The sequence below is a fragment of the Pongo abelii genome, chromosome 18 (assembly GCF_028885655.2).
Source record: "Pongo abelii isolate AG06213 chromosome 18, NHGRI_mPonAbe1-v2.0_pri, whole genome shotgun sequence".
NCBI lineage: Eukaryota > Metazoa > Chordata > Mammalia > Primates > Hominidae > Pongo > Pongo abelii.
The window spans coordinates 71,858,455-71,883,494 of record NC_072003.2 but is presented as its reverse complement, the minus strand read 5'-3'; the positions used below and the strand labels follow the sequence as shown (position 1 = coordinate 71,883,494).

Sequence of the window (25,040 nt, the reverse complement as noted above, 5' to 3'; positions counted from 1 at the left end):
GGAGCACTATTTTGATTTTTTTGTAATTTAGTTTTCTTGAATCTAGAAACACAGTAGGTGTGTGTGTGGGGGGGGCGTGATCTTAATATAAAATACTAGATGGAAGACTAGAAATACAGATGAGACTATTATAACAAATAACTTGGACATTATATTCCTTTAAAAAAACTTTGCCCCCAATCCCTAAAGAATGTTGGTTCTTAAGGAAGCAATGTTTGTTCTATCAGAATCCTATTATCACTCCTTGGACTTAGTTGGTAAAGGAGCAGATCTTATGGAAAGGGAACAGTCGATTGCTCTGTGGATGTGGCCCCACGTATCCCACTTTGATTTCCCTTAAATTTTTTCTTACCACAGGAAAGTAAAACACATAGGATTCAACCCTAATTAGAAAATATAGATGTTAACTGTCATTCAAGTGTTTATTAGCCTCCAGAATTAACATATTTTTAGCCAGGTGCGGTGGCTCACACCTGTAATCCAGCACTTTGGGAGGCTGAGGTGTGTGGATCACTTGAGATCAGGAGTTCAAGACCAGCCTGGCCAAACTGGTGAAACCCTGTCTCTACTAAAAATACAAAAATTAGCCAGGTGTGGTGGTGTGCGCCTGTAATCCCAGCTACTCAGGAGTCTGAGGCAGGAGAATTGCTTGAACCCAGGAGGCAGAGGTGCAGTGAGCCAAGATCATGTCACTGCACTCCAGCCTGAGTGACAGAGCGAGACTCAGTCTCAAAAAAAAAAAAAAGTTCGTGAACTAAGGTTTTCTCCTGTATTTTGATCATTTTATTTTTACTGCCAAAGGGGATCTGAATCATTTCTCTGATGTTAGTAACGTTGTGCTCCTTGCCCTAATTAGGTCCTGGACCCAAGCCAGAAGCCTCTGCAAAGCTTCCTTCCAGACCTGCGGATAACTATGACAACTTTGTCCTACCAGAGTTGCCATCTGTGCCAGACACACTACCAACTGCATCTGCTGGTGCCAGCACCTCAGCATCTGAAGACATTGACTTTGATGATCTTTCCCGGAGATTTGAAGAGCTGAAAAAGAAAACATAGGTCTCTTAAACCAGGCAACTTTCATGTTCTGGGAGTTGAGACTGAGCAATTTCTCCTTGTAACAAAGAATCTCCATGAAATTCTGTTTCATCTGTTAACCGTCACTCAGCACAACACTCCTCCTCTGGGCTCTCTTCCTGCTCCTCCAGATTCTGCTGCTTTCTAGTTCTCTGTTGATCCTAACAACTGGAGACTGAGGCCGGAGCATCTGGCTCCTGGCAGCTGTGCTTGTCCGTTTCCTGTCAGTGATCCCAGGTTTCCTCCTGGCCCGTCCCATGGTCCCTCCACAGGAGTGTGGGAGGATGGGGAAGCACTGTGGGGAGACCACCAAAGATGGCTGGACAGTGGGAGAGAGCACGTCGTGAAGCATCCCAGCCTCGTGTTGAGGTTCCAGACTTAGAAACAAACACCTCTGTACAGGGGGATTGTGGTGAGTGAGAATCAAGGCCACGGTGTGTGTTTTCTCACTCGAGAGAAAATGACTCAGGACACCATTGTAACAGTTCCTGGAAGCTGGGCCTTCTCATTGGCATATACAGTACTCCTCGCTGCAGGGCACTGTCCCACCAGGATCCAGTTGCAAAGTTTGTCTCGACAGTTGAAGGCCTCGCTTAGTTGTACTGGATTCTCAGGGAGCCCTCTGTGGCCTTTTGCTTTGAGTGCTGTTTCCCTTGTACCAGGGGGCGGCACCGTGGAAATTCTGTTTTCCCTGTAGCATATTGTGTTGGATTGCATTACTGGCAGAGAAAGGACAAGTTGCCATTCAAGTCTAGGGTGGGCTTCCAGCTGCCTTAATAGAAGTACTCAAGTCTTTTGGGTAGTGAGCTGGAAAGCCTACAGGAAAAGAGGGGTACCTGTTTTCATTTGAAAACTTTGATTCATGGAACCTTTAAAACTAATCTCAGATAAATTTTTCGTGCCCATGCGGCTGTTCACTGCTTTCCTGGATGGATGGGACTCTTATATCGTAACTTCTGTTACTCCTTTGCCCCATAGCTGAGGTCATCCTTCCCCACAGGGGTGGCTTTGGGATTGGATGATACAGCTTTTGCTTCTGTGTAGTATACCTGTACATACTTGTTTCAGGCAGCCTTTCTTTAATGTTTTCAGTTGGTTTGTATTCTGTAGCTGAGTAGCTGCTAATAAAGTTAAAGATCCTGTGTCCTGCTTTCTCTACTGTTTGGTCAGATGATGAAGTATAAATCTGGATTTTAGTGGAGAATATTTTAACCAAGTGATCCATGTAAACCAGCCCTTACCTTCAGGATTCCTGGAGCAGTGCAGAGCTCATTTTGATCTCTGTATTTAGATAGCCCAGATAACATCTGTGAATTTGCTTGGTCGTCCTCAGTGGCAGGGGTCTGCATCTGCCATGTCTCATCCTTGGATGTTTATTTTTAGTAAGTTGCAGTGAGCTCACTTCTGACTCCTTCATTTCCCGCAGCCATCCTGGGCCATGGGTGGTGAGTGTTCTGTTACTTGCTGCTTTGGCAGCAGAGGTAGTTTGTCTCGTAGTATTCTTGCATTGTTAATCCTGTCTTGACAGTGCCAAGATCCATAAGAACTTAGGAATCAAAATCCCCTTGGTCCCAACTTACAGAATTAAAAACAAAGTATATTATAATTTTAAAGCTATGCCATGCAAAGATAAGTAGTAATATGCCAAGAAATGCTAAGAAATACTAAGCCAAGTAGGAGATAACAGGATTAAGGTAGTTCATCTAAAGCTTCAGTGTCACTGCTCATTGCTGTTGCAGCTGCTTGCTCAGATGAGGTGTTTTGGGGCCGACTGATTCCTAAGAAATTTGAGAGCTTCTGTAGCAGCATATCTATTAGTGCAGCTTCTTTCTGAGTATTGAAGACAAAAAGAGAAAAGTGAGAAAATTGAAATTACTGCTAATACTGGAGTAAAAAAAGTACCAAAGATTTTTTAAAAATTAGTAAATGTAAAGATAACTATTTCTTTAATAATTTGCAGTCAGGCATTGGAGTGTTTCCACTAACTAATGGTTGAGAGCCAACTATTAATAGGACAGTGGCTATAGAATATTATGTAGTCTTATAAATTGGGTTTCCTAGGAAGATAGCTGGCAGAGCTTTTGAAACTAATAAAGGGAATATGATACTGTGCATTATAATGTCAGCCCGTAATCTTAGGGGCAGTTACAGTGGAGCTTTCCCAGTGATATAACAGCATGCTAGTTTATCTTTTAGTTACCTACCTTAAGCGACTTTCTTTCTTTTCCAAAGGCCGTGAGAATGGCCGAAACGAAAAGATTAATTACCACAAGTACCATCAAGATGACACTGGTGAGGATCAGAAAGGTGCCCAGGACTGGGTCTAAAGCGAAAACCTGGGAAAACAATAAGAACACTTGGAGTGACTGACAATTTAGTTTATACTTTACAAACATAAGCTATATGCTAACATTTGGGATCTTATCAGAAGAAAAGCTTATCTGAAGGAAACAGAGAGACAAAAGATATTAAGAAGGAAAATACTTTTAAATGGACAGAAGAGCAGGAATGACTGATTTTAAGGAGGTTAAGATAATTGTGACTGCAGGGCTTTCACAAGAAAACAGGTGAGTTGCAGTGGAATTGGAAATGATTCAAATGTCACATGAGTTTTGGCAAAAAATACATCTAATCATGGAAGCTAAAAGGGGGGTAAGCAAACATTGAAAGAATAAATGCATACCAGAAATGAGAATGCAAACTGTCTCTGCCATATCAAGAAACTACAACCCTAAACACAGGAGCATTCCCATAAAAGTTAACGTGTTGACCACAGAAAACTGGCTTTTTAGTATTTTTTTTTTCCATTGTCATTTTTAAAGGTATAAGCATTGAGTTCTGCCATTCTTTACTTTTCTGCATAAATAAAAAGTTCTGGGCTTATTGGAATGGTTCCCATAACAAAAATTGTTTAAAATTTAGATGTTCTTTTTCAACAAATGGTATTTATTTTCCCTTGGTATTGGCCCATTCATTGTTGCCACTAGGGCACTGTTTAAAAATATCCCAACCGAGGGGATGATTACAATCAATGCCACCCTGATGGAAATCTCCTATATGGCAAAATATTTTCAAGCACCAAACTGTTACCTACTTAAAAATGCTTATTATAACAATTTCAGGTCAACCAGATAATGTGGGCAATCTCTGAGTTTGTGATACAAGAGTTATTTCCAATAAGTTTATTTTTATGTACAATTTTACTATTTATTTTTTGTTTACTCTGTTTTTTAATGTTTTTTACTTTTTTATGTTTATGTTTACTGTATTTTTATGTACAATTACATCCAAAGCAGAAAAGTTCCTTTTTTATCCCCAAAAGGAGGTGTCGGCAAAAGTTTGTTATTCTGATTGCTTCCTTCACAGCTTTAGGATACAAAGTGCTCCAGTGGCAAAGGCTCATCCCCTAGTTATTGGAGCTAGGACCACAACAGAACACAGCCTAGTCAGCCAAAATAGCAGTTACAGTTGTCCCTCAGTATTTGAGAGAGATTGGCTCCAGGGCCCCCACAGGTACCAAAATCTGAGGATGCTTAAGTCCCTTATTTTTATTTTTTTAGTTGCAAGCTTCCCTAAAGGTTAAAGTGTCTTCTCCCCCACTTTTTTTTTTTTTTTTTTTTTTTTTGTGGGGGATGATCTTGCTCTCACCCAGGCTGGAGTGCAGTGGCATGATCTTGGCTCACTGCAACCTCCACCTCCCAGGTTCAAGCGATTCTCCTGAGTCAGCCTCCTGAGTGGCTGGGATTACAGGTTCCCACCACCATGCCTGGCTAATTTTTGTATTTTAGTAGAGACAGGATTTCACCATGTTGGCCAGACTGGTCTTGAACTCCTGACCTCAAGTGATCAGCCCCACCTTGGCCTCCCAGAGTGCTAGGATTACAGGCGTGAGCCACTGTGCCCGGCTCAGAAAGTCCCTTTTTAAAAATGGCAGAGTATTTGCATAAAGCCTATATACATCTTTCTTACGCTTGAAATAATCTTTAGATTACCTCTAGTACTTTATAGTGTAACTGCTACGTAAAATAGTTGTTATACCGGTTTGTGGTTTTTTTGTGGGAGACAGTCTCACTCAGAGGACAGTGGCATGATCATAGCTCATTGCATCCTCACTCCTGAGCTCAAGCAATCTTTCACTTTGGCCTCCTAAGTAACTGGAACTACAGATACATGCTACCATGCCTGACTCTTCTACTGTATTTTAAGATGTGTGTTATTTTTTATTGTTACCTTTCAAATATTTTCATTCTGGGATTGGTTGAATCTGTGGAAGTGGACCCTGCAGATACAACATTAGAAACTGAACCTACCTATTTTAATTAGTAACTTTGGAATTCTAGATCATCAGAATGATCAACCGTGATCAAAATCTTGCCAGTTTCACTGCTTAAATGGCAGGTTTTTCCTTGCTTGATCATATCTACCCTTTACATACTAGGGTTTGGAGTCCAGTGCCTCATTTGGGTTTCCTACTTTATATGTTGAGGAGGAAGGCAGGGATTTCTGTTGGTAGTTCCTGGGAGGAAATAATAGGCTCTCTGAAGTGAGTATTTATTAACTGAACAGAAATAACGCAGTTTCTCTTAGAACTGTACCTTCCTAATTCTTTGTCACTTCCATTATGTCACCTTTTTTTTTTTTTTGAGACACAGTCTCACTCTCTTGCCCAGGCTGGAGTGCAGTGGCACAATCTCAGCTCACTGCAACCTCCGCCTCCCAGGTTAAGGCGATTCTCCTGCATCAGCCTCCTGAGCAGCTGGGATTACAGGTGTGCACCACCACGCCTGGCTAATTTTTGTATTTTTATTAGACACGGGGTTTCACCATGTTGGCCAGGCTGGTCTCGAACTCCTGACCTCAAAAGTGATCTGCTGGCCTCGGCTTCCCAAAGTGTTGGGATTACAGGCGTGAGCCACCGCACCTGGCTTTTCTTTTTTTTTTTTTTTTAAATAGACATAGGGTCTGGAGTGCAGTGGCATGATCATGGCTCACTGCAGCCTCCAACTCCTGGGGTCACAAGATTCTCTCCTCAGCCTCCTGAGTGGCTAGGACTACAGATGCATGCCACCACCTGGCTAATTTTTATTTTTTATTTTTAGTAGAGACAAAGTCTCACTATGTTGCCCAGGCTGGTCTCAAATTCTTGGCCTCAAGCAGTCCTCCCCTTCTTGGCCTTTCATGGGTTGAACCAACTTACCCTACCCTGTTAATGCACTTTCAAGGGGCCATTGAGAAGCAGAGAATCTTGTTAATCTGGCCAAGCACAAGAGCACAAGCTTCGGCCCAGTGTCCTTTGCCAATAAGATGAAGGACACAAGAAGTGAGGAAGGAGGGACTGAGTGCGTAGGAAAGGGCAGATTTCTGAAAGCAACAGCCATGTAAATGCTGTATGCACAGGCAGTACCATAAAGCAGAAGAGCAAAGGACTGAAATTTTCCCCCTTTTCCAGTGTGCAGTGTACAGTAGGGGGCTGTTTTCATAAGGACCCCCCCTAATTTTCCTTGTTCAATATATTAAATAGAATTCTGTGAGGAAACAAATTATTATTTTTACCTCCTCTTGGTGAGAAATTCCCATTAGGAGACCAACAACAGTCACTGCTGAGCTGAAAAATGTCCGGTAGTCAGAGATGCTGCATCCAAACAGCAGGTTAAACTGAACAGAAGGAGAAAGGCCAGTTAGTGCAAGCCGAGCGCACATCTTTTGTCCTGAGGTGCTTGGCGATGTGGCCAACATAGAAGCAATGGAACGGAAAGAAATTCCTTGTGGCCAAATTATGCCCAAAGAATACATAAAGTTCCTTTGTAATAACATAGTGTTTTCATAGAAATTTATTTGACATTTATATTACCTTGTGAGCTAGGTTTTATCCCCATTTTAGAGACAAATGTGTGGGTTTAAATCATACCAGTTAAGTATGGAACTAGAACTAAACCCGGCTTTCCTACTCTACCACCTCGGGTTTCTGTGTTGTGACCATTTCTATGGGAAGCAATGCGATTCCAAGACCACAGCACACGGAGGAGAGACAGCAACGTGGGGGCTTACGGCAATGGCATAGCCTGTCAGCAGGATTAGGATGATCAGCAGAAAGCCCACCACCTCGTCCCAGGCTCGGCTCAATGTGCTGCTGATGACCCGCAGCCTGGGGCTATGATGCAGCAGGTTCCATAACTGAACAGTTGCCAGGAGAACCAGGAAGCCCACAAGGTGAGTCGCAGCAGAGTTCACTTTTACTGCCTCATAGAAGTTGATGAACCTGCACCAAGGAAAGCTGACAGTTACTGAGCAAGAAGTACGCGCCTATGCTGCAGTTTCCCCAGTGCCCCTGCTGCTGATCGTGGCAGCCCTGATTCCTGTGAGGTCAAATGCTTGTTGATGTGAGAACTGCTTTCTAGTGTGGCCTCCTGTGAGTTGTGGATATGGGAGTAACAGAAGGCCACATATTATTCAAGTGGTCTACCTGCTGCAGATTGCACTGGAACCTGTGCCGAAGAAGCCTTAAAATGTGACCTCTAGCTGATTTCTTTATTCCAAATTCATCCTGGGAAGCAAAACCAGCCTCCTGCACTGCTCTGAGCCAAATCTCTCCTCTCAAAAGGAGATTAACTCAGCCCAGAGAGAGAGGAGTCATGCTGCTGGTCTGTTTTCTGTGGCACACTAATCCTGTGTTCTCCGGCAGTACAGAGAATAATAGGTGCAATAATTATTGCAATAATTATTGCACCTATAATAATTATAATAATAGGTGCAATAATAGGTGCAATAAAGCTTAGAACAAAATGATGGATGGTAGACTAGAGGTGAGGAGTGTTGCTTAGCAATTAGGTTTTGTTTTGTGAGAGATACATTCATAATTTTAGGTTGCAGCAACCAGGTTACTTGGAAGGAGCCCCACAGACACTAGCAAGTAGTGCTCTGCACAGATCGCTGTCCCTGCATAAACTGCTCTCCATAAGGCCTAATTGAAACAATGCCTCAGGAAAAGTTACACAGATCACTGCCCAGGCTGTTGGCCACTGATGCAAAGGTTAGCAAAGCACCACTTGGCAACACTTGGCATGGGAAACAGATAGATGTTCCTCTCCATGGGAAAAACCAAAGAAGGTGCCCAAAGAGGCACCAAACATCTCTTAGTATGGATGAGTGAATGGATGAACATCCCTATCCAGAAAGCAGCTCCCTTTGCATTTAAAGGATGGACTATGTGTTGTAGTTTTATTTAAAGGATTATTTGTCATGCGTTAGGCTTTATGCCTTCGCCAGAGGGCAAAATAATGACCAATTCCAGGCCCTTCTGAAATTTAAATGCATTATCCTTAAGCACATACCTAAGCACTAAGGAAGGCAGAAGAGCTCTTCAATGTGACTAGCAGTTAAATGGCTTCTAGTTCACTGTCTTCTCTGCTGTGGACATGAGTCCCAAGTTCTCTTTTAACTCTAATGTTATGCAAATACAGATCTGGTAGGGCAGTGAAGGAAGGGGAGTTTGAAAGAATACTTGTGTATAACCAGGAAACTAGACATGAGGTAGGAATATGCTGTGTCCCTCAGGCTTCCTCTCACCTGTCCTGGTCATCGCGGTATCGTGCCATGTTTTTCTTATGTAGAGAAATACTCTTCATGTCAAGCCCCAGGAGGATGAAGCTAATGAGGATTATACTTGTGTCCAGAATGTTTCTTTTCCCAGTGAAGAACCTCCACTTCTGCTGTTTCAGCCGACAACCCTAAACATAGCACAGTCACTGTTGCTTGTCTGAGAGATTAGCTAGGTCTCTCCCTGCTCAAGTGTGATGAATGCAGCTGATGTCTATGGGCAAAGCACACTGCCAGGCATTATCAGATCTCACTTGGACAAATGGGTTATGGTCTTAGTTCAGCTCTGTAGTCTTCAGAAATGCTGCTTACACAAAAGTTATCTTCAAATACAACTTCCATTGGATACATTTATTCTTTTTCTTGGAGATCATAAACTGTCACTTAAAAATAAATAATACAAAAGTTTCTTTCTTTGAGACAGGGTCATGCTCCGTTGCCCAGGCTGGAGTGCAGTGGTGCGATCATAGCTCACTGCAGCCTCAACCGCCCAGGCTCAGGCTCAAGCAGTCCTCCTACCTCAGCCTCCCAAGTAGCAGGGACCATGAGCACATGCCACCATGCCCAGCTAAGTTTTGTATTTTTTGTAGAGACAGGGTTTTGACGTTTTGCCCAGGCTAGTCTCGAACTCCTGGCTTCAAGTGATCTGCCCACCTCAGCCTCCCAAGGTGCTGGGATTACAGGCGTCAGCCACCATGCCCAGCAAAAGTTTCTAAATTAGTTATCAAGCCTGAGAATGAAAAAAAAAAAAATACTGTGTTTGGCTTAAGATATAAATATATTTTCTTCTGAGTGTAATCATCTGTATTTTTTTTTCTTTTTCTTTTTTTTTTTTTTTTTGAGAGAGTTTCACTCTTGTCACCCAGGCTGGAGTGCAGTGGTGCCATCTCAGCTCACTGCAACCTCTGCCTCCCGGGTTCAAGCAATTCTCCTGCCCCAGTCTCCCGAGTAGCTGGGACTATAGGAGCCCGCCACCATACCCAGCTGATTTTTGTATTTTTAGTAGAGACAGGGTTTCGCCATGTTGGCCAGGCTGGTCTTGAACTCCTGACCTCAGGTGATCCACCCACCTCAGCCTCCCAAAGGGTTGGGATTACAGGCATGAGCCACTGTGCCTGGCCAATCACTTTTTTTTTTTTTTTTTTTTTGGAGATGGAGTTTCGCTCTTGTTGCCCAGGCTGAAGTGCAATGGTGCGATCTCAGCTCACTGCAACCTCCGCCTCCCAGGTTCAAGCGATTCTCCTGCCTCAGCTTCCCGAGTAGCCGGGACTACAGGCATATGCTACCACGCCTGGCTAAATTTGTATTTTTAGTAGAGACGGCATTTCTCCATGTTGGCCAGGCTCGTCTTGAACTCCCGACCTCAGGTAATCCACCTACCTCGGCCTCCTAAAGTGCTGGAACTACAGGCATGAGCCAATCATTTGTATTTTTGAGTGCTTGCTCTTTGTTCATCATACTTGCTTGGTATTACTTCATATAGGGCTAATAAAACTACAAAAGTACTATTTCTATAGACTTAATTATTTAGCTCCTGAAAAATTGAAAGAGCCAATCTATTTGGTGGAAAACCAGTCAGCCTTTAACTGAATTCAGGTTTCTGAAACGGACCAAAATTATAGCCATAATTCTAGTAACATCATTGTAGAGCTTCACAAATAAAATGTGGCAACCTTTATTTCTCACATCTAACACCATCATCATCATCATCATTTTTGAGACAGGGTCTTGCTCTGTCGCCCAGGATCTTGCTCTGAAGTGCAGTGGCATGATCTTAGCTCACTGCAACCTCTGCCTCCCAGGCTCAAGCAATTCTCCCATCTCAGCCTCCCAAGTAGCTGGGACCACAGGTGCATGCCAACACACCTGGGTAATTTTTGTAGTCTGGTAAAGATGAGGTTTTGCCATGTTGCCCAGGCTGACATCTAACATTATTGACTCACCTGTATGAAGGCATAGTAACAGACCAGTAGATAATAGATGACTTGTGAGATGATAGACCAGACAAAGCCCTTCTTTGACATCTGAAGGGAAGTGAAGCTTTCCAGTCTCACAGAGGTGAAGAAAGCACCTGAGAATAACAAAGAACACCTGGAGTCAAGAGGCTAAAACTTTTGCCCTCCTCTCGTTAAACTTTGAATAACCCCAACTCTTCCTGTATCATCAAATGTTTGAGTCTCAGTGCTCCACTTAGTATTTCCTTTAGAGCTGTCATGAACATTAAAGGAGATCATGTATGCAAAGCTATTGGAGAAATACTGGTTTTACAAAAGTCAGTAGTGGGAAAGGATATGCTGTTGACCCTACCTTGAAGGGAGGTGTCAGTGACTTAACAGTTATTATAGATGTTACCCTATCCATGTCAGAATGGCTGCAGAGAGAAGTCTAAAGCACTGATACACCATGAGTACTAATGGTATCCCATGGATACTCAGTCATTTACATAAGGATGGACTAAAGGTCTTCAGCCTCCACCTGGAAGGACATTGAAAATGTTGACGTTTACAAAATCATGAAAGGTCTTGTGAATACAAACCTTTCAAAAAGCTTCAAAATATTAGTGATGGCAGCAGCACCCTGTCTGGAGTGGCTGCTGCCGTGACATCGGCTGCAGTGGGGGAGGCATAGCCAGGGCTTTGGGCTCTGTTGAGCTGTGGGAGCCAGTAACAGGTGGGAGCCCTGCCCCCTTCTGAGTTGGAGGGTTGGGAGCCCCACCCTCCTGGGCGCAGCTGCAGCTGCCCAGCCACAGCTGCAGACCCGGGCATCCCTGCACTCTCGGGGGCTCAGGAAATCCCCCTGCCCCTGCAGGTACAGAAGTGCCTGCTCCCGCTGCATGGCCTCTCCCCACTCCCAGCACCTGCTCTGATTTTGGAGCAAAGTTTTGGCCAAGCCTGGGCTCCATCATGACCCAGCTGGGTGTGTGTGCGCTTGGGGCAGTGCTGACAAACAGCCCCTACTGCCTCGGCCCTCTCCAAACTTTGGACACGGACAAGCATGGGAGGCAGGGAGGGTGAGGGGGCACTGAGGGTGGCTTGGCATGGGTCCACAGGTGCCCCTTGGCATAAACAGCCTGGGCACCATGGGTGACATGGATGGTGGCAGGAGGCAGACAGGCTCCTGGGCAGAAAAGCCCCACCTTTAAGCCAGGGATGGTCTGAAGCCTGGGAGCTGGGCTGCCAGTTCTGGAACCTGCCAGTTTCACTAACTCAAGTGAGAACTTATGGCACTTTTTCTGGGCCCACCCATGGCTGCCCATGGACCAATCAGCACACACTTACTCCCCCCTCTGAAGCCCATAAAAACACCAGACTCAGCCAGACTTGGGCAGATGGCAGGATGACCTGCCTGCAGATAGGAGCTACCCACTCCAGGTCTCTCTGCTGAGGGCTACACAAACAATGGGACAACCTGCCTGCAGATAGGAGCTACCAACTCCAGGTCTCCTGAAAACTGTCTTGTCACTCAATGAAGCTCCTCTCCACCTCTCTCACCCTCCAGTTGTTGGTGTACCTCATTCTTCCTGGATGCAGGACAAGAACTCGGGACCCGCCGAGTGGTAGGACTAAAAGAGCTGTAACACCAACAGGGCTGAAACACACCCCCTTGCTTGCCACACTGCAAGCAATGAGAAGGACAGAATAGCTGTGGCCCTTTGGGGGAGCCCAGACCTACAGGCTCCCTGAGCCAGGGCTGTGACACCCTCTTTGGGGCTCTGTGCTTCCTGGCATCTCCAAGATTCTAGGCACCATGGCATTCCTCTCAGACGCAGTTACCCACAGCGGAAACCACATGCAGTACATCTGGTTCAGCTTCAGCCTTTCAGGGAGCTGGAACCTGTGCCAGCACATAGAGCTGCCCACCTCACTGCAGCAGCCAGCACGCCTGGCTGTGTGCAGTGGCTGGACCCCGTGCTTGCTCATCCATACATCCCTCACTGCTCCATACCTGGCTCTCTCTTGGCAGGTGTGGGATGAAGGCCAGTAGCAGGAGCTGAGTGCAGGCTACCAGGCCAAGTGGGCAGAACGAGCCCAGCGGGTGCAAGTAATACTCAGGCAGAAGGTGCTGCCGGCCACAGAGGTTTCTGGCTGGCAAAGCAACACACTAAGGATGCTGTGACATTAGAACTAAGATGTACGTACCCCTTGTAGGTAAAAAAGGCATTTAAGAACAAAAGGAATTTCTATTGCACCTAGCTAACTCTCAAGACTGGAACTTTTCCCATGTTTATTTTAATCCCTGTCTATATTTTGTTAGTAACTAAAAACCCCGTGAAGACCCTCAGGAAGCCTTTATGCTTCATTAGAAACAAGCATAAGAGAAGTGGTCTACTCTGCAGGTCTGAGAGGAGAAGAATTCCTGATTAGGAGAAAGATGTGATGGAAAATGGAAGGATACTTGTGAGCCAATTCTGGGAGAAAGAAGAAAGAGAAGAAGTTGGATTAGGACAGACGTCCCGTGAAAGGTGGGGGAACTGAATGGACCAGTTTAACTCCAATCCCTTACAAAATGCCACTATAATGAAAGTGAAAGGATAAAGTAAAAACTTCAATAGATGAAGAAAAGGAGGGCAGATGAGAGCAACAAACTGCTGGAAGCTGAAAAGTAGAGGAATCACATTGACTTAGCAAGTTCAAGAAAGCTGAAATCTAAGGCAGCTGTACAGGAAACCCGGAAGCAAGCTAACTCTAACCAAGAAACCTTGGAAAGCCTCAGAAATTGCAGGCATCAGGTACTTCTGAAGGTAGAAGTTCAGGTGGAACTGAAAATAGCATCAGTTGAAAGTCAATATATGTATAAACAACTAGATTCCAAATTTCCTCCCTCACCATTCACAGCCAGGTATTTGCTACCCATCTTGCCTTTTACCACCCCACGACTAAAGGTTTCCTAGTGATGCTGAATGAGAGAATCTGGACTTGGGGGCACCAGCTACATCTGAGAGCGATGGTTTACTGGAAAAGGGGATTAAGGGAAAGTTTACATGCTGCATGGTGAGACACTTCCCAGATCCCTTCCCTCAACTTGCTCTGATAAGTATAATAGGCTCATATCCTCAAGGTAGGAGTTTGGAGGGTCTCTAAAAACTGACTGCCCAAAAAGAGAGACTTAGATACCAGTTGTAAGCTCTATGCATGGGCACAGAGCTTTTTGTTTGTTTGTTTGTTTTTGGGACGGAGTCTTACTCTGTCCCCCAGGCTGGAGTGCAGTAGCATGATCTCAGCTCATTGCAACCTCCTGGGTTCAAGCAATTCTCCTGTCTCAGCCTCCTGAGTAGCTGGGATTACAGGCATGTGCCACCATGCCTGGCTGATTTTTGTATTTTTAGTAGATATGGGGTTTTGCCATGTTAGCCAGGCTAGTCTCAAACTCCTGACTTCAGGTGATCTGCCTGCCTCGGCCTCCCGAAGTGCTGGGATTACAGGTGTGAGCCACCGTGCCCAGCCAGGCACAGAGCTTATAATTAGCATTCATGTGCTTTTTATTGCTTTTTTTTTGATACAGGGTCTGGCTCTCACCCAGGCTGGAGTGCACTGGTATGATCTCAGCTCACTACAACCTCTGACTCCCAGGATCAAACCATTCTGCCACCTCAGCCTCCCAAGTAGCTGAGACAACAGGTACACACCACCATGCCAGGCTAATTTTTGTATTTTTGGTAGAGACGAGGTTTCACCACGTTGCCCAGGCTGGTCTCGAACTCCTGGGCTCAAGTGATCTTCCTGCCTTGGTCTCCCAAAGTGCTGGGATTATAGGCTTGAGCCACCACGCCCAGCCTGCCTTTCTTTAAAAGAACAGCCAAGCACTTGAACCTCTAACATTGAAAACTGTAGATCAAAACAAACAACAAATCAAAAAACTAGAGACAGTAAAGGATCAGAAGGAAAAAATCCCACCATAATATCCTCAGAGTTAAGAGGATATTGCATCCATAAAAGAACAATGAGAGACTATTAAAAAAACATTTTGGAAATTAAATATTATAGAAAGAAAAAATAATTTAGAAGATAAAAATTAAATACTGCAGATATTAGATGAAAAAGATGGAAAACAGAAGCAAAAATATAAGAAAATCAGAACTCCAGGAGTTACAATGTCAAAATGCTAGAAAATCAGAAAAAGTGAACAGAGAAAATGGAGAAGAAATTAACAAAAAAAAATGCACGAAAATTTCTCAGAACTTAAGGACACGTTTCCAGATAATAGAACATTTTATGACATTCTTTTTTTTTTTTTTTTTTTTGAGATGGAGTCTTGCTCTGTCACCCAGGCTGGAGAGCAGTGGCACCATCCCAGCTCACTGCAACCTCCACCTCCTGGGTTCAAGTGATTCTTCTGCTTCAGCCTCCTGAGTAGCTGGGACTACAGGCACCCGCTACCGTGCCAGGCTAATTTTTTTGTATTTTTAGTAGAGATGGGATGTCACCATATTGGCCAGGCTGGTCTCGAACTCCTAGACCTTGTGATCCGCCTGCTTCGGCCTCTCAAAGTGCTGGGATTACAGGCATGAGCCACCGTGCCTGACCTCTATGACATTCTTTCATAACCCAGAGGGCAAAGAAAAAAACCCAAAAATTTTGGGGTTGGGGACTGGGAATCAGAATGCCAGCATAATACTTTTTAACACTAACATGAAAAGCTAGAAAGCAATGGAGCTAACTTTTCAAAATTCTGGCTGGGCACAGTGTCTCATACCTGTAATGCCAGCACTTTGGGAGGCCAAGGTGGGCAGATCACCTGAGGTCAGGAGTTCAAGACCAGCCTGGCCAACATGGCAAAACCCCATAAAATATGTAAATACATAAATTGTAAAAATAAAAAAATTAGCCAGGCGTGGTGGCGGGCACCTGTAATCCCAGTTACTTGGGAGGCTCAGGCAGGGAGAATTGCCTGAACCCAGGAAGCAGAGGGTACAGTGAGCCAAGATGGTGCCACTGCACTCCAGCCTGGGCGACACAGCGAGACTCCATCTCAAAACAAACAAACAAACGAACCAAAATCCTGCAAGAAAAAAATTATATACAGATAAATTAGAATCTAATGTGATGGGAGAATAAAAACACTTTTGGAGATGTAAGTCTCCAACAAATTTACCTCTCTTGTACTCTTCCAGGAAGTTACTGGAGCATGTGCTCTAGCAAAATGAGCAAGTAAGCCAAGAAAGGAAGACATGGAATCCAGAAGAAAGGGGATCCAGTAGAGGAGAGAGGTAAAGATAATCCCAGGGGATGGTGAAAGGAGTGTCCTGGATGACAGCTGTACAGCAGCCTAGAGAATAATCAATCCAGACTGTACCCAAGATGGAGGGCTCCAGGGAAGGTGTTTCCAAGAAGATAAAATGATAGTTTACATGATACTCTAAGAGAATGAGAGGTTTCTACTTTTAGGAAGAATTTGGAGATTAATCAATGACAGATACATAGAAAACCAAGCAGATTTTTTAAAAAGTAATATTCTAGAGAAAACAAAAGGATGTATAAGAAAGGAAATCTAATTATAATATACTAATGTCTCATCTTTGAAAAACAACGGAAATGCTCAATATTAAACTAAATAAATTTTATTACTATATTGGGAGAATGAGGAAAGATAAAAGACGTGTATGTGTTTGAGATACATGTGGGTGTAAGAAAGCTACCTCCAGCTGGGTGAGGTGGCTCACGCCTGTAATCCCAGCATTTTGGGAAGCTGAGGCAGTTGGATCACCTGAGGCCAGGAGTTCAAGACCAACCTGGCCAACATGGTGAAACCCCATCTCTACTGAAAATACAAAAATTAGCTGGGTGTGGTGGTGGGCGCCTGTAATCCCAGCTACTAGGGAAGCTGAGGCAGGAGAATGGCTTGAGCCCCAGAGGCAGAGGTTGCAGTGAGCTGAGATCGTGCCACTGCACTCCAGCCTGGGAGACTGAGTGACACTCTGCCTCAAAAAAAAAAAAAAAAAAAAGCTAAATTTTCATCCTAACAGAAATAGATAACACCTAAAACTGAAAATTTGTGAAATAGACGATAACCATATTATTTATTTATGTATTTTTTTTTGAGACAGAGTTTATCTCTTGTTGCCCAGGCTGGAGTGCAATGGCGTGATCTCAGCTCACTGCAACCTCTGCCTCCCGGCTTCAAGTGATTCTCCTGCCTCAGCCTCCCAAGTAGCTGGGATTATAGGCACCTGCCACTACTCCCGGCTAATTTTTTTGTATTTTTAGTAGAGATGGGGTTTCGCCATGTTGGCCAGGCTGGTCTTGAGCTCCTGATCTCAGGTGATCCACCCACCTTGGCCTCCTAAAGTGCTGAGATTGCAGGCATAAGCCACTGTGTCTGGCCCATGTTAATAATTTTTAAATTCTGAAAGATCTAGTTTAAAAAAATGGAAAGTAGCCTCTGGGGAGTAGGAATGAGGTAGGGATGAACTGAGGACTCCTGTTTTTCCCTTGAACTATTTGACTTTTAGAGTTATGTTTAAATATAATAACTTTAATTAAAATAATATATTTAAATTAATGGTATAAGACAGAGAAAGAAACTGGGCCTTCTTTTGAACTACCCAGGTGTCTTAGTCCATTTTGTGTTGCTATAAAGGAGTATCCAAGGCTTGGGTAATTTATAAAGAAAAAAGGTTTCTTTGGCTCACAATTCTGATGGCTGGGAAATTCAAAATTGGGCATGTGCATCTAGTGAGGGCCTCAGGCTGCTGCCACTCATGGCAAAGGTGAAGGGAAGACAGCCTGTGCAGAGATCGCATGGAACAAGAGGAAGCAAGAGAGGGGTGGGGGAGATTCCAGGCTCTTTTTAAACAACCAGCTTTCTTGGGAACTAATAGAATGAGAACTCACTTACTCCTAAGGGAGGGCATCAATCTATCCATGAAGGATCTGCCTCCTAGGACCCAAACACCTCCCATCAGGCTCCACTTCCAATGCTGGGGATTGAATTTCAACATGAGGTTTAGAGGGGACAAACATCCAACCCATAGTACAACATCACAGAGAGACGAGAGAAGAGGCCTTCATACCCACATCACTGGACTCCAACATCAGGATCACAACACAGAAGAGGTTCACATTAGCATTGAAGACCACAAATTCCACAAAGAGGCCTTTTGTGCGTTGGTCTAGCCAATGCCTCTGTTCAAGATGCTGTAGAACTCTGGGTAAACAGAGGACAGGGTCAGCCCATTTTCTTTAATACTGCAAAGGAGGAAAATATCCCGATGTTTCCAATATCACTCTCATATACTAGGTAAGATGCTACATTTCCCAATCTACTTTTCCTATGAAATATTTTATGATTACTAATGCCCAAACTTTCACTGGCATTAAATTTAGTAGACCATAAAAATGAAAGTTTTTACAATAGTATTCACAACAAGGTTAAATATTCAGGAAAATATACTTGGCATTTCAGGTCTGAAGTAGAATTTCATATACTATGACAACTATTTCTATTTCAAGTATTAAATGCTACTCTTTACTAACAGCTGTTCAGTTTTGGGAGGCAGGAGGAGTAGAAATGTCATTATTTAGTTGGCATTGTGGTTTGTGAATAATGAATTCCTTGCATTTAAATGAAGAGATAATTATTTTTATTTAGGCTTTTTCTCATGTAATGACAAAGACTCTCAGAATACTAAACCACTCTCTAAGTCTCAGGAAATTTAATTTTGGCATTGGACTTTTGGGTTCCTGTATTTTGGCTCATGAACGGCAATGTTTCCTTTATATGTGAAGATTACAGTTTGTCCAAGCTATGGTTACTTGAATTTAACTTCAGCTAAGATTAAAAATGATAGGTATTTTTCCAGCTACAAAATGAATTTTGGCAAATTGCCAAACCAAAACATACCTGTAATTTGAAGCTGAGCAAGGAATTTTTAAACTAAAGGGTATATTTCCTTAGAAGTCTAAAATAAAAGTGTCCATAAGAGTTACAGACAGTATAGCAGCTGTCAAAACTACTCAAATGGGTCTGAAATTCCTATTTGTCCTGTGACTGTCCAAAAGCAAATATTTTGGTCCTCTTGTTCAGGGCCCAGGCTTACTCACCGGGTTGCAGTACTGGAGTTTCTTCCAAGTTTCACAGCGTATCCTCCTCCTGAGTAAGTGGCAAATTCCCCTTGAATAGGATAGCCACCCAGGGTCTCCTGATTCTGATAATGCCAAATGCTATCTGATTTGGTGATGTTTGTATCAAGGGGGCCCCAATTAACCCCATAGTTCTCTGTATCCTCCTGATGTTGGTGAGATGGCTTCACTTGCTCCTGGGGAGACACTCCAGCTGGGAAGAGTCTGGTATCAGGAATGCGAATCTGACGAAGCAGAACATTGCCCAAAAGAAAAGAGTTCCCATCGGCAATAAATCCTAATGAGAAAGTAAAAGAAACAGTTTTGTTTATATATTTTTAAAATCTTTCTTTCCAGCACATCCAGAATGCAGAAAAAAGAAACGATGTAAAAAGTGCCACATTAGGTTAGTAATGAGAAAAAATGCATACTTTCACCATTAGGTTTGAAAACATTTTTGGAGGTTCTAGATAATGCTATTAGGTAAGAAAAAGAAATAAGGCTGGATATGGTACCTCACACCTGTAATCCCAGCACTTTAGGAGGCAAGGCAGGAGGATGGCTTGAGGCCAGGAGTTCAAGACCAGCCTGGGCAACACAGGGGTACCCGGTTTTTATATAAAAAAAAGTTTAAGTAATAATAAAAATGAGACCTATAAAAATAAAAAAGTGAAATTATCACAATTTGTAAATGATATGTCTAATCTAGATGAATTAAGAGAATTGACTGGTGGCCGGGTGCAGTGGCTCACGCCTGTAATCCCAGCACTTTGGGAGGCCAAGGCAGGTGGATCACGAGGTCAGGAGATCAAGACCATCCTGGCTAACACGGTGAAACCCCGTCTCTACTAAAAATACAAAATACTAGCTGGACATGGCAGCGGGCGCCTGTGGTCCCAGCTACTGGGGAGGCTGAGGCAGGAGAATGGCATGAACCTGGGAGGCAGAGCTTGCAGTGAGCCAAGATTCTTATAAGTAGATTTTCTTCCACCTCTGCCACCCCTGAGACACCAAGAGTAACCCCTCTGCTTCTTCCTCAGCCTACTCAATGTGAAGATGATGAGGATGAAGACCTTTATGATGATCCACTTCCACTTAATGAACAGCAGATTATCTTATGATTTTCTTGATATTATCTAGCTTATTTTAAGAATACAATATATAATACATGTAACATATAAAATATGTGTTAATCAACTGTTATGTTATCAGTAAGGCTTCTAGTCAATAGTAGGCTATTAGTAGTTAAGTTTTTGAGGAGTCAAAAGTTATACATGAATTTTCAGCTGTATCAGGGGCCAGCACCCCAAGCCCTGTATTGTTCAAGGGTCAATTGTATTTATAAAAAGAATTCAGCAAGGTGGCTGGATACTAAATAAACATAAAGAAATCAACAGTGTTCATATGGCCACATAATGTTTACTTAGATGGTATACAGAATTAAAACATTTATTTATTTTGAGACAGACTCTCACTCTGTTGCCCAGGCTGGTGTGCAGTGGTGCAATCTTTGCTCACTGTAACCTCTGCCTCCCAGGTTCAAGCAATTCTCCTGCCTCAGGCTCCTGAGCAGCAGGAACTACAGGTGCCCATCACCACAGCCAGCTAATTTTTTTGATTTTTTAGTAGAGACAAGGTTTCACCATGTTGGCCAGGCTAGTCTTGAACTTCTGACCTCAGGTGATATGCCTGCCTTGGCCTCCCAAAGTGCTGGGATTACAGGCATGAGGTATCATACCTGTCCTAAAACATCTTATTTATAATAGTAACACAAAAGGTAAAATAAATCTAACAGATGTGCAAAAACTCTATGGGGAACAATTCTGAATCTTACCGAGAGCTACAGATGAAGATGAAAACAAACAGAAAAGTATACCATGCTCTCAGGGACGAAGAGAATGTAATAAAAATCTTAATTCCCTAAATTAATCTTTATAGGTTCTTAGTCTGTATCTCTATAAAGATCTAGATCTATAACTATATACATTCTTAATATATAAAAAACTCCTACAAATCAAAACGGGTAAGCAAAACCACACAGCCTGATGAAAAATAGCCAAAGAATATGGGCGGACGCGTATTCATTCATTCTTTTAATCAGTACGTATTGAGTGCTCAAAGGCACCAGGTCCCACCAGGTACCCAGAATATAGCAGTGGAAGTAAGAGAGCCCAGGCCACAGAGAGCCCATATTTGAGGAGCAAGACAGACAGCCAATAACCAAATAATATTCAGGTAATGATAAGGGCTATGAAGAAAAATTAAGCAGAGTAAAGGGATCAATAGTGATTTGGAGAGGGAGCAATGCTGTTCCCTTAGGATCATTAGAGCTTTCTTTGGGAAGATGGCATAGGAGAGGCCCTAACGCAGTCAGACATCAGCCACCAGGAGAACAGCAAGTTCCAAGGCCCTGAGTGAGAGCATGCTTGACATATTTAAGGAAAGCACAGAAGCTTGAGTCGCTGAAGTCGCGTAAACGAGGGTCAGGGGAGTAAGAGATGAAGTAACAGAAGCAACCAGGGGCCAAACCGGGCAGGCCCTTGTAAGCTTTGGAAAGGACTTGGGACTTTTAAGTTTGATGGGAATCCACAGGGCGGTTTTCAACAGTGAAGCAACACAGATTTATGTCTTAAAAATAGAATATGGGGAGGATTGAATGAAAAAAGGCAAAAGCATACAGGCAAGTTTTGCCCCTATGAGAAGGGAAAAAGGGTATCTTAGTTTCAACTTGCATTTCTCTAGGTGCAGTTGCAAAGTCTTTCATATATTTCAGGGACACTTGAATTGTTTGAAAACACCAATTTTCACCAGGCTGTCTTTTGGGAATGTGGGCAGGTGCTCTCATATATTGCTTCTTGTTTTTGTTTTTTGAGATGGAGTTTTGCTCTGTCTCCCAGGCTGGAGTGCAGTGGCACGATCTTGACTCACTGCAACCTCCGCCTCCCAGGTTCAAGCAATTCTCCTGCCTCAACCTCCTGAGTAGCTAGAACTACAGGCATGCATCACCAGGCCAAGTTTTTTTTTTTTTTTTTTTTTTTTTTTTAGCAGAGATGGAGTTTCACTATGTTGACCAGGCTGGTCTCGAACTCCTGACCTCAAGTGATCTGCCTACCTTGGCCTCCCAAAGTGCTGGGATTACAGATGTGACCCACCACACCCAGTCATATATTGCTAATAGGAGTGTTTATTGGTACACCAGGACAATTTGGCAATATCTTTCTAAATTAAAAATGTATATGTACTTTGACCTAGCAAGTCTTCTCCAAGGTATTTATCTTTCGATATATTTGCACCTTTGTGGAATTAAGTACATACAAGGATATTAATGATAGTCTTGCTAACAAGACTGGAAATGATCTAAATACCTATCAGTAGGGAGCTGAGTATATAAATTATGGTACGTCCATGCAATGGGATACTATACAGTAAGTGAATAAAACATAATAGGAGCAGCTTCATATATGCTGATAGAACAAGCCCCAGATAAACTGTTCAGGGAAAAAAGCAAAATGCATGATTTTTTTTTTTTTTTTTTTTTTTTCTGAGACGGAGTCTCACTCTGTTGCCCTGGCTGGAGCGTAGTGTGGTGCGATCTCGGCTCACTGCAAACTCCACCTTTCTGGTTCAAGTGAGTTTCCTGCCTCAGCCTCCCAAGTAGTTGGGATTAAAGGTGCCCGCCACCACGGATGGCTAATTTTTGTATTTTTAGTAGAGACGGGGTTTCACCATGTTGGCCAGGCTGGTCTCAAACTCCTGACCTCATGATTCGCCTGCCTCCATCTCCCAAAGTGCTGGGACTACAGGCAGGAGCCACTGCACCTGGCCATTACCTTTGAAAGAATATATAATAAATTGGGAATGTAGCTGCCTCTTGAGAGAAGAGAAGGGGGACTAGGCACAAGGAAGAGTTGCACAATATACCCTTTTGATGTACATTTGGATTTTCTTTTTTTTTTTTTGATGCAGGGTCACTCTGTCGCCCAGGCTGGAGTGCAGTGATGCGATCTTGGCTCACAGCAACCTCTGCCTCCCAGGCTCAAGCAATTCTCCCACCACAGCCTCCCAAGTAGCTGGGACCACAGGTGTGTGTTACCATGCCCAGCTAATCTGTGTATTTTTTGTAGAGATGGGGTTGCACCACATTGCCTAGGCTGGTCTTGAACCCCTGGGCTCAAGTGATCCTCCTGCCTTGGCCTCCCAAAGTGCTGTGATTATAGGCATTAGCCACCGTGCCTGGCTGGATTTTCTTCATATTCATGTTTTACTGATTTGCAAAATTATTTTTAAAATTTTTATATTTTTAAGAAATAGATACGAAGTCTATGTTGTCTAGGCTAGTCTTGATCCTGGGCTCAAGCAATCTACTCACCTCAGCCTCCCAAAGTACTGGGATTACAGGCATGAGCCACTGTGCCCAGCCAAGACACTACATACTTCAGCAGCCAAACAGTGCAAGAGAGACCATGCCTGCTGTGATGGTGCAGACCTCAGCCAGATATCCAGTCACTATTTTTGTTTTTGAGATGGGGTCTTGGCTCTGCTCAGACTAGAGTGTAATGGTGAAATCATGGCTCACTGCAGCCTTGAACTCCTGGGCTCAAATGATCCTCCTGCCTCAGGCTCCCAAGCAGCTGGTACTATAGTCATGTACAACCATGCCTGGCTAGTTTTTTATATTTTGTAGAGATGGGATCTTGCCGTGTTGCTCAGGCTGGTCTTGAACTACTGCCTTCAAATGATCCACCTGCTGCTACAGCCTCCCAAAGTGCTAGCATCACAGGCGTAAGCCACTGTGACTGGCCAAGTCACTTTGATTTAGTACTTTGTTCAGGACAAGTTACAGTTACAGATTGCAAGTAGAATGTTCCCTGGGCCAGGCACGGTGGCTCACGCCCGTAATTCTAGCACTTTGGGAGGCCAAGGCAGGTGGATCACCTGAGGTCAGGAGTTCGAGACCAGCCTGGCCAACATGGCAAAACCCCGTCTCTACTAAAAATACAAAAATCAGCTGGGTGTGGTGGCGGGCGCCTATAATTCCAGCTACTCAGGAGGCTGAGGGAGGAGAATTGCTTGAACCTGGGGGTGGAGGTTGCAGTGAGACGAGATCGTGCCACTTCGCTCTAACCTGGGCGAAAGAGCGAAACTCCGTCTCGGGAAAAAAAAAAAAAAAAAAAAAAGAATGTGCCCTGAACCCAGAACTGTCACCACCTAAAACTGAACTAAGGACACCAGACTGGACAACATAGTGAGACCCTGTTTCTAAAAAAAATAATAATAACTGGGCATAGTGGCGCACGCCTGTAGTCCCAGCTACTCAGGACGCTGAGGTGGGAGAACTGCTTGAGCCCAGAAGTTCAAGGCTGCAGTGAGATGAGATTATGTCACCGCATTCTAGCCTGAGTGGGAGACTGAGACCCTGACTCTAAAAGTAAAATTTTTAAAAATTGAACTTGTCGTGGGGTGGGGGGAGGGGGGAGGGATAGCATTAGGAGATACACCTAACGTAAATGACGAGTTAATGGGTGCAGCACACCAACATGGCACATGTATACATATGTAACAAACCTGCACATTGTGCACATGTAACCTAGAACTTAAATAAAAAAAAATTGAACTAAATAGATTCAACATGCAATAAATAGGAGTTGTCATCTATAAAAACTCACCCAAACACACACTAACCACACCTTTAAGAAAAGACTGTAAATGTTTGCTGAGATAAAAATGTATTTTAGATTCTTTTTCAGGAACCTAGGAGATGATCCAAATCTCATCAGGAAGCCACCAATCCTGAGATAAATGAATGTAACAATTTCCAGAATGCAGCTTACTTAACAAGATGTAAAGTTAAATAATGACGGTGTTGGTAACTGGTGGAAAAATATTGAACACAAAATGTTCCTGGCGGGTGCGGTGGCTCACACCTGTAATCCCAGCACTTTGGGAGGCTGAGGCAGGTGGATCACTTGAGGTCAGGAGTTTGACACCAGCCTGACCAACACGGTGAAACCCCATCTGTACTAAAGGTGGCTGAGACAGGAGAATCACTGGAACCCGGGAGGCAGAGGTTGCAGTGAGCCAAGATCGTGCCACTGCACTCCAGCCTGGGCGACGAGAGCAAAATTCCGTCTCAAAAAAAAAAAAAAAAAAAAAAAAAAAAAAAAAAAAAAAAAAGCCAGGTGCGGTGGTGCATACCTATAATCCCAGCTACTAGAGAGGCTGAGGCAGGAGAATTGCTTCAACCTGGGAGGTGGAGGTTGCAGTGAGCCTAGGTTGCACCACTGCACTCCAGGCTGCGTGACAGAGTGAGAC

At 43.7% G+C, this 25,040-nt stretch overlaps 2 protein-coding genes across 7 annotated transcripts in view; one reads left to right on the top strand and one right to left on the bottom strand.

Moving 5' to 3' along the window:
- IST1 (IST1 factor associated with ESCRT-III) overlaps nt 1-2,216 on the top strand; it is a 40,199-nt gene extending 37,983 nt beyond the window's left edge. For 4 of the 6 annotated variants that reach the window (XM_054533168.2, XM_054533170.2, XM_054533169.2 and 1 more), the window contains one exon: nt 857-2,216. In XM_054533168.2, the coding sequence (XP_054389143.1) occupies nt 857-1,056 (200 nt within the window). In that variant the 3' untranslated portion in view covers nt 1,057-2,216. 6 annotated transcript variants of the gene reach the window in all.
- Nucleotides 2,217-2,702: 486 nt separating this feature from the next.
- PKD1L3 (polycystin 1 like 3, transient receptor potential channel interacting) overlaps nt 2,703-25,040 on the bottom strand; it is a 79,589-nt gene continuing 57,251 nt past the window's right edge. The window contains 6 exon segments of the mRNA XM_024233814.2: nt 2,703-2,904; nt 3,279-3,410; nt 6,628-6,729; nt 7,123-7,333; nt 8,641-8,801; nt 10,614-10,741. Coding sequence (XP_024089582.2) covers nt 2,764-2,904; nt 3,279-3,410; nt 6,628-6,729; nt 7,123-7,333; nt 8,641-8,801; nt 10,614-10,741 — 875 coding nt within the window. The 3' untranslated portion in view covers nt 2,703-2,763.